This window comes from Gekko japonicus, unplaced genomic scaffold (genome assembly GCF_001447785.1).
Source record: "Gekko japonicus isolate JY-2015 unplaced genomic scaffold, Gekko_japonicus_V1.1 scaffold1481, whole genome shotgun sequence".
Lineage (NCBI taxonomy): Eukaryota > Metazoa > Chordata > Lepidosauria > Squamata > Gekkonidae > Gekko > Gekko japonicus.
This window is the reverse complement of record NW_015170326.1, coordinates 273810-283732: the sequence shown is the minus strand read 5'-3', so window position 1 is coordinate 283732 and position 9923 is coordinate 273810. Positions and strand designations below refer to the sequence as shown.

Sequence of the window (9923 nt, the reverse complement as noted above, 5' to 3'; positions counted from 1 at the left end):
GGTGGGGGGAGTATTTGTGAATTCCCTGCCTTGTGCAGGGGGTTGGACTAGATGACCCCGGAGGTCCCTTCCAACGTTATGATTCTGTGATAGCCTGATTCAGTAGAAGGCATGTGTGCATGTGAGGATTAGGAGCTTTGGTTTAAGGGGGGAAAGCGGAGGACCTGCGACCGTTCCCCTCTTTCAAATGTAGTTTTGTGCATCAGAATTCAGAAGATGATCGTTCTGTGCGCTGCTCAACTCACACTGTTCCTCGCCCTCCCCGTTCTATAAAACCGCCGTCCTCCCCGCCACTTGCCCACGGAGACAGACACGTAGCGTGGAAAAGATTGTGCTCGGAGCTCAGCTGAGCGCTTCTGGATCTGCTAAATTAACCCGGTCAACTTGCCAGAAAAGCTGGGCAGGGAACCGCCAGTGTTTCCCACTTAGATTAATGTGCTTTAAGCATTTCCGTTCCAGCTGGGAGGATGTGGCAAAGGATGTGTGTGTGTGTGTATTTCTAAAAATCCAGCCGAGAATCGTCTAGTTCCCCGACAGGGGTTACCGCACCAGCGGGCTTTCGTGCAATTTAGCTGCCAGCGTAGAGGGGAGGCTTCTGCATCTTTCCCCGTGGCCTTCTCGTAGCATGTTGAATATGGCAGAAACCGCGTGCCCTGCGCACTGCAGTGACTTTATTGAATCTTCTGTATCTTTACTGGCACGCAGGTGGTGAAAAGTCAAATACGCACACGCTTCTTCCGGAAGAGGAAAGGATCCCAAAGAGCCGGAGTTGCCGGCAATGAAGAGGAGCCCGGGGACCTGGGCAGTGTTTGGGAAGTGGCTCTGCCCTCCCGCAGTACGGACAAACGGCTTAGTTTTTTACGTTTAAAGGCCATTTGTTTTTAAACCGGTTTGAAAGCGGATGGTTATACGCAGTCTGTCTCCCAGGTCCCAAACCGAATTAGTAAACCGCTATAAGACAGATCTAGCTAAGAATTGGATTTTACAGTGCAAAGTTTCAAGGACTTAAGAATATCCCATTTAGCTGGTGATGTTAAAGGCAGAGGATCTCCCAAGGTAGCCCGTTTGAGTTCATCTGTGGGTGTGAGACTCACACAGAGGGGCGCCCACTGAAATCTCTCACCTTTCTAGCCAAGTCTTTGAATGTTGTCACAAAAACAGTTCAGCGGTTTTAGCTATAGTTCCAGTGCAGCCCCAAACAGAGTTACACTCTTCACATCCCCTGAAGTCAGTGGGTTTAGAAGAGTATAGTCTGGGTTTAGGACTGCGTGGTCTGTATTGGCATCTTGCCGGATTAGTTTTGACTTCCATCAAGGTCTACAGACTTCCCTCCTGTGGCCGAATCAGCCTGACCTCTACTACTTAAAAACAAAAGATCACACACTTTTAGTGCATGAGTAGGACTAAAATGGGTCCCGGTTGAAGAAGAAGATCGTATTTATACCCTGCCCTTCACTCTCTCGAGAACTGCCCTTGAGAGACCAGCTCTGAGAGAACTTGTGACTGACCCAAGGTCATACCAGCAGCTGCATGTGGAGGATGTTGGGGACTCAAACCCGATTCTCCAAGATCAGAGCCTGCATTCCTAACCACTACACTAAACTGGCTGTCTTGAAGAGAGAAGAAGATATTGGATTTATACCCCATGGCCCTTCACTACCCAAAGGTGTATCAGAGCGGCTTACAATCTCCTTTCCCTTCCCCTCCCCACAATAGATACCCTCTGAGGTAGGTGGGGCTGAGAGAGCTCTGACAGAAACTGCTCTTTTTCTAGAACTGCTCTTATCAGAACTACGGCTTGCCCAAGGTCATCCAGCAGGTGCAAGTGGAGGAGTGGGGAATCAAACCTGGTTCTCCCAGATTAGAGTCCGCGCACTTAACCACTACACCAAGAAGAAGAGGAGATTGGATTTATACCCCACCCTTCACTCAGAGTGGCTTACAAACTCCTTTTCCCTTCCCTTCCCCTCCCCACAACAGACACCCTGAGAGGTAGGTTGGGCTGAGAGAGGTCTTGACAGAAACTGCTCTTTTTCAAGGACAGCTCTTGTCAGAACTACGGCTTGCCCAAGGTCATCCAGCAGCTGCAAGTGGAGGAGTGGGGAATCAAACCCGGTTCTCCCAGATTAGAGTCCGCGCACTTCACCACCACACCAAACTGGCTTTTGGGGCACCTGAAAGACAAACAGACTTATTGCTTGCTGAAAGCTTTCCCGAGCCACAGCCCATTTGCATGAAAGCTGATGCCAGAAGAAATGTCGTTTCAGAGGGATCCCGTGTCAGTCTGCAGTAGAAGAGCAGGATTCGAATCCAGTCGCACGTCCGAGACCATAAAGATTTCCAGGGTAGGCGTTTTTGAGAGTCGGATCTCCCTTCGTTGGGCATTTGCTGCATCTGATGAAGGGAGCATTGGCTCTTGAAAGCTTGTACCTCCACAACTGTGCCAGCATCCGAGGTGCGAGCGGACTCGAACCGAGCACAAAAACAAACAAACATGTAGAAGAAAGTTTGAGCTCAGGGGCACCTTAAAGACCTACAAAGTTTGATTCAAGGCATGCGCTTTTGTGTGCACGCACACTTCCTCAGGTACAAAGTACTGCTTCAGACCAACATAACTACCCTGCCTGGAACAAAAACAATGTGTTTGTCTTCAGGGTGTCTTGAGATCCTTTGATATTCTGACTGTGGCTGTTGAAACAAAAGTCTTCCCACTGTGGCTTAACGCTGACCAGCAGAGGATGCGATGAGCCTTCCAGGGTGGCTGAGTAGGTAGATCTTTTGCGCCTCCATCTGAAATCTGTTTGCTTCCATTTGGGACCCCAAGGGAGCCTCTTTTTCTCCCACCTCGTATCGGCCCCTTATTTGAAGCCCAGTGACCCGCCTTGAAAGGCGATGTCCTGCCCCCACTCCCCAATATCCTCAAAAAGGATATTATAGCATTGGGAAATGTGCTGCCGAAACGATGAAGGTAATGGAACACTTTCCCTATGAAGAAAGGTTAAAGCGCTGGGGGCTCTTTAGCTTGGAGAAACGACGACTGAGGGGTGACATGATTGAGGTTTATAAGATTATGCCTGGGATAGAGCAGGTGGAGAAAGAGGTACTTTTCTCCCTTTCTCACCATACAAGAACTCGTGGGCACTCCATGAAATTGCTGAGTGGTCGGGTTAGAACAGAAAAAAGGAAGTCCTTCTTCACCCAAAGAGTGATTAACACGTGGAATTCACTGCCACAGGAGGTGGTGGCGGCTACAAGCATGGACAGCTTCAAGAGGGAATTCGATAAGCATATGGAGCAGAGGTTCATCGGTGGCTATTAGCCACAAGGGATAGATAGGAACTCTCGGTCTGGGGCAAGGGATGCTCTGTATTCTCGGTGCTGGGGGGGGGTCAACAGTGGGAGGGCTTCTAGTGTCCTGGCCTCACTGATGGACCTCCTGATGGCACTGGTATTTTTGGCCACCGTGTGACAGAGTGTTGGACTAGATGGGCCATTGGCCTGATCCAACATTAGCTTCTCTTATGTTCTCATTCTCACCCTCTCTCATGTGCGCGCACTTTTCGGTTTCTTTGAGTTTCTTCTCTCCACATCTGTGGAAACTCTCAGGCATCAATCTATCAAGGCTGGTAGCTAATGGCAACAACCATATTAGTGTCATGGCTAAGCACTAACAAATGTAATGATTACATTTTCCACAATTCCCTTTTTTCTTCCCCACACATCTCCATTGAAAGGTACCGCTCCCGGGGGCTGGCGTTCTGCTGATCGGAGAACGGCCCCCTAATTTCCACCCATTCTTCAGTAAATGCGGCGTACTTTTCCCGCTTAATAGCATTATGAACCGAGTTTTGCGCTAATTCAGAATTAGATATCTCATTTGCATAAACAAATTACTGTTTGGATTAGCGCTAAATAGTTAAAGACTGCTGATATCGGAGCAGATTTGATTGGGTCGGAATGGCTGTTGGCATAACGGCGGGCGTGCAGAATTTGGAAGCGAGCGGGGCTTGTGACACACGCGTTGCAGGCTGGGCACTGTGACGCCCATAATGAAAAGAAAAAGAAAAGAGAAATTTTTAGACCTTATGGCTGCTGACACCTTGCGCACGGCTTCCGGGGTGGGGCATGTGGCACATGGGGGCTCGGGGTGCTGTTCCTTTCCCTGGATGGTCCTGCAGGGCTGCTTTAGGGGGTTGAGCTGTCTCTGGTTTTGATCTCTCCCCTGCCACGAACTCAGTGCCTCACCAGTGATGGGTGGGGTGGTCCCACAAAAATCTGTGGCCCAGTATTTTTCAAGCAGAGCGTTTATGCTGGCCAGACTCAATATATTTCTCTCGGCTGTGGTCACAGGGAGATACAAGCACATCCCCTATGAGGCAAGATTCTGCAGATGTCTCTGCAAAGAATCTGACTCTGTTCAGCATATCCTGTTTACCCAGCTACATTCACACCTGATTAGTCCCCTCCTCCAGCGCTCTAAGGCTGCAACCAATAGAGGCATTGAACATAAGAACCTAAGAGACGCCAGTGTTGGATCAGGCCAAAGGCCCATCCAGTCCAACACTCTGTGTCACACAGTGGCCAGAAATACCAGGTGCCATCACCTCCTGTGATGATATTGAATTCTTGCTAGCGGATATTGAATTCTTATTGAATTCTTGCCAGCGGACAAAAACCATGAAGTTACCGAGCAGGTGGCAGAGTTCCTGGCAAATGTACTCAGGGGCAAAGAAAAAGAGGAAAGAAAGGTGTGTTTTAATTACTGCATTATTCGAGATGACTGTTCCGAATTTTTATCCTTACTATATACAGCGTTACAAACTGCTGTACTCCGACTATTTCTCTTTGTTGACATATGGGTTGATTTGTACCGCTGTTCTTTTTATAGAGTTATTGCTATGCCAATAAAGGTTATTGGATTTTTTGGGGTGGTGGTGGTGGTGGTAGAAAGTGACATCAAGTTGCAGGCAACTTAGTGACCCCGTAGGGGTTTTCAGTGGAAGGGGAAAACTGCCTTTGCATAGCGACCTCGGAATTCCTTGGTGGACTCCCATCCAAGTGCTCACCGGGGCCAACCCTGCTTAGCTTCCAAGATTTGACAAGATCAGTGGAGACTTACGGCAACCCTGTTGGGTTTTCAAGGCAAGAGTTGAACAGAGTTGGTTTGTCATGGCCTGCCTCTGTGTAGCAACCCGGGTCTTCCTTGGAGGTCTTCCATCCGAGTCCTAATCCGGACCGACCCTGCTTAGCTTCTGAGATCTGACACAGTTGGGCTAACCTGGACCATAGGGCAGTAGAATTATTTGTAGTGTTGTCAGGGGTCATTTCATAGAAAAAGAGGTGCATTAGCATAACTCATTCACATAACTTATTTGCATATGCCACACCCCTGACATCACTGGAAGTGTGTCAGAAGGCAACACCCACCGCTCAGGCGCCACTGGACTGTTTCGGATTGCTGGCTTTTTTGGGGGGGGCGTGCAGATCTGTCCTCACGGAGGAGGGAGAGCTTGTACCTGAATACAACCTGGTCCTAAAGGGTCCACTGGACTGTTTTGTCTCTGCAACTTACCTGGCTGTTTCTTGCTCTGACCGAGGGCTGCTGGGAGCAGGGGGCGGGGCTTGTTGCATGTGCCCGCCCCCTGGGCTCTTTACTGCCGGAGCTCGGCTCCTGTGCGCTCCTGCAAGAAATGACCCCTGAGTGTTGCCAAGGAGAGAATGAAGATTCCCAGTCACTTCCCACAATGAGAAAAGACACCTTTAGACATTTCTCTGCTGGTTTGACCAATTTATTGCTTTACAACTGTTGACCCTATGACCTTCACTTGTTATTTAGTGTCACTTTGCATATCTTGATCATCATCCCGTTGCATGTTGATTTGCTGTTCATGCTCTGGCTATAAGTTTGAACCGTTTTTGCCATTCTGCGTGCGTGCACATGAAACTTCATACCTTGAATAAACTTTTGTTGGTCTTAAAGGTGCCGCTGGACTCTAAATTTGTTGCCAAGAATAGGGGGGGGAAGGGGATAGGGGGGAAATGAAGTGACCTCTCCAAGTCCTTGCAGTTTCCCTGCTTATAATTCATGTTGTCCCCCTCCACACTCACATCCATCTCTACACAAAACCTCTCTTTTCTTTTTAAAACCTGGCCTTTTGAACTGCAACAAACTATGCAGAACAAGAAAATGTCTCAAAATGGGTAGCTATGTTAGTCTGTCTTCAGCAGTAGGAAAGAGCCAGAGTCCAGGAGCACCTTAAAGACTGACAAAACTTCTGGCAGGGCAGTGTCCGATTCCCCATGCATTCGAAATAAATCCACGTTTGAAGAACAAAGTCAAACTTATTATAAAGCGATGGTTAGATCAGGAACACAAGAATTGTTAGGAATAACTACAAACCCAGGAGGGTAACATAATAAAGGAACTTGAACCCGTGTAGGACCAATGAGCCCAATTCCCGCTGGCGGGAATGCAGATAAAACGAGCGCCCAGTTCCTTGGGAACACAACGGTTCTACAACATAAACACAGGGCAGTTCTCAAGCTTCGAATACATAACAAGCCAAGCGATGCCACAACATAATCCCACCTCCAGCTGTTAACCTTGAGCAGTTCCGCAGATGTAGCAAGCAAGAGAAAGTAAACACCTACAGGTGGGGGGAACGGGGAAGAAGGTTCAGAGGTTACAACGTAACATAGCAACTCAATGGCAGCTTGCTGACAGGCAGGAGCCTTCGTGAATCACTGGCTCACTTCTTCACATACATCTTCAGTTCTTCAGGTAGGTATCTGAGGAAGTGAGCCAGTGACTCACGAAAGCTCCTCCCCTGCCACATGCTCTGAGAAAACATCTGTGGATTCCCCCCCATTCCCAGAGTGTATTCTGATCGTTGAGGTTTGCTTGGCTTTGGTTTGGAACCGGACAGAGAAAATGGGCCTAGGGAGCTATTTCAGGGCCTGCTTGAGTGACATTTCATCAGAAGGCCTGGGACGGTGGGAACTCCAGCCAGTGAACTCCACACTTCAGAAAGGATATTATAGCATTGGGGAAAGTGCAGAAAAGGGCAACTAGAATGATAAAAGGGTTGGGGCTGACATGATCGAGGTTTATAAGATTAAGCATGGGATAGAGCAGGTGGAGAAAGAAGTCCTTTTCTCCTTTTCTCAGAATACAAGAACTCGTGGGCACTCCATGAAATTGCTGAGCGGTCAGGTTAGAACAGATAAAAGGAAGCCCTTCTTCACCCACAGAGTGATTAACACATGGAATTCACTGCCACAGGAGGTGGTGGCAGCTACAAGCATGGGCAGCTTCAAGAGGGAATTAGATAAACATATGGAGCAAACGTCCATCAGTGGCTATTAGCCACAAGCTATAGATAGGAACTCTCGGTCTGGGGCAAGGGATGCTCTGTATTCTTGGTGCTTGGGGGGGGCAACAGTGGGAGGGGTTCTGGAGTTCTGGCCCCACTGGTGGACCTCCTGATGGCACTTGGTATTTTTGCCAGTTTGGTGTTGTGGTTAAATGCGCAAACTCTAATCTGGGAGAACCGGGTTTGATTCCCCACTCCTCCACTTGCACCTGGCTGGATGACCTTGGGCAAGCCGTAGTTCTGATAAGAGCTGTTCTTGAAAAAAAACAGCCGTTTCTGTCAAGAGCTCTCTCAGCCCCGCCTACCTCACAGGGTGTCTGTTGTGGGGAGGGGAAGGGAAAGGAGTTTGTAAGCCGCTCTGAGACACCTTTGGGTAGTGAAGGGCGGGGTATACATCCAATCTCTTCTTCTTCTTCTTCTTTTGGCCACTGTGTGACAGACAGAGTGTTGGACTGGATGGGCCACTGGCCTGGTCCAACATTGGCTTCTCTTATGTTCTTACGTTCAGAATGACAATAACAACTGTGAATCCTGTCCCCCAACTGGCTTTCCGACATACCTATTGGCAAGTTCCCAAATAGCTTGATGGACTATGAACGAGTACTGTATGAGTAGTGTACTTAACCACTACACCAGTTTGGTGTAGTGGTTAAGTGTGCGGACTCTAATCTGGGAGAACCGGGTTTGATCCCCCACTCCTCCACATGTAGCTGCTGGATCGACCTTGGGTCAGTCACAAGTTCTTTCAGAGCTGTTCTCTCAAGGACAGTTCTGTCAGAGCTCTCTCAGCCCACCTACCTCCCAGGGTGTCTGTTGTGGGGAGGGGAAGGGAAAGGAGTTTGTAAGCAGCTCTGAGACTCTGAGTGAAGGGAGGGGTATGAATCCAATCTCTTCTGCTTCTTCTTCTTCTGCTGACCAGGACTGTGGTGCTTTGTTGTTGCAGGTCTCTGGTGCTGAATCGTACCCATCCGTCACCCCCGGGGAGCAAGTCCCCAGCTCTGCCGCAGCAGCAGCGATGGAGGAGCAAAGGCCTGCGCTGCATCGGAGGAGTCATGTACAGAGTGTCGGCCAACAAGCTGGCCAAAACCTCCAGCTCCCCGGCCAGGGGCAGTGAACTGACCAGCCGGATGCAGGCTCGGACAGGTAGGACGGCTCAGTGGCAGGTTAGATGCCGACGTTCTCGCTGGACACAGGAGACCGCTGAAGTGAAGGGCGGCCTCCCTTCCGTAGGGGGAAGCCGGTCTCCCAGCTGTGTCGTCGTAATACTCAGGGCTTCTCTGATGGCCACGTCTGCGGTTAAAGCTAACGGCTTAAGTTCCACTGGCCTTTTGCACGTGGCGAGATGGATCCAAGTGCTCTGCAAATCGGCGTGGCGGCGCAGGAGGGGGCATCGAGGAAAGTTGTGTCCATTGTCATGGCTGCCGGTGGTCAAGTCCAAGTGGCGTGGCTCCTGTGGCACTGCCATAAGGACAGAAGAAGAGCCCTGCTGGATCAGGCCAGGGAGGGTCCATCTGGTCCAGCATCCTGCCTCACGCAGGGGCTAGCCAGTTCCTCTGGAGGGCCAACAATGAGGCCGAGAGGCCGAGGCCTTCCTCTGAGAAGAACCTCAGAAGAGCCCTGCTGGGTCAGACCAATGAGGGTCCATCCAGTCCTGCATCCCGTCTCACACAGGGGCCAGCCAGTCCCTCTGGAGGGCCAACAACAGGGCAGAGAGGCTGAGGCCTTCCCCTGAGAAGAACATCAGAAGAGCCCTGCTGGATCAGACCAGTGAGGGTCCATCTAGTCCAGCCTCCCGTCTCACACAGGGGCCAACCAGTTCCTCTGGAGGGCCAACAAACAGGGCACAGAGGCTGAGGCCTTCCCCTGAGAAGAACATCAGAAGAGCCCTGCTGGATCAGACCAGTGAGGGTCCATCCAGTCCAGCATCCCGTCTCACACAGGGGCCAGCCAGTCCCTCTGGAGGGCCAGCAACAGGGCAGAGAGGCTGGGGCCTTGATGCTGCCTCTTGGCTCTGGTATTCAGAGGATCAGTGCCTCTAAATGTGGAGCTTCCCCCAGCCCCAGTGGCCAGTAGCCACTGATAGACCTTATCCTCCATGAATCTCTCTAATCCCTTTTCCAAGCTGTTTATTCCTGTGGCCATCACTGCATCCTCTGCCAATCAATTCCACATTTCCATCCCCCACTGTGTCAAGCAGTATTTCCTTTTGTCCATCCTGAACCTACTGCCCATCAGCCTCATTGGATGCCCTCAAGTCCTCATATTTTGGGAGAGAGAGAGACAAAGTTCTCTTTGCCCACTCTCTCCACCCCGTGCATAATTTTATAAACCTCTATCATTCCCCCCCCCCCGTTTTAGTCATGTCTTCCCTAAACTGAGAAGTCCCAGAGACTCTTCAGCCTCTCCTCCTAGGGGAAGGTGCTCCGGCCCCCTCATCATCTTGGTCGCCCTCCTCTGCACTTATCATAGAATCATGGAATGCTCAGAGTTGGAAGGGACCCTGCAGGTCATCTAGTCCAACCCCCTGCACTTTGCAGGAGCAGAGCCGAA

The 9923-nt window shown here is 50.2% G+C and overlaps 1 protein-coding gene across 1 annotated transcript in view; it reads left to right on the top strand.

The window, feature by feature from the left end:
* The window catches only part of ZC3H3 (zinc finger CCCH-type containing 3), a gene marked incomplete at its 5' end in the record, with an annotated part of 348088 nt that overhangs the window by 166959 nt on the left and 171206 nt on the right, over nucleotides 1-9923 (top strand). The window contains one exon of the mRNA XM_015418106.1: nucleotides 8317-8516. Coding sequence (XP_015273592.1) covers nucleotides 8317-8516 — 200 coding nt within the window. The remainder of the gene's footprint in view (nucleotides 1-8316; nucleotides 8517-9923) is intronic.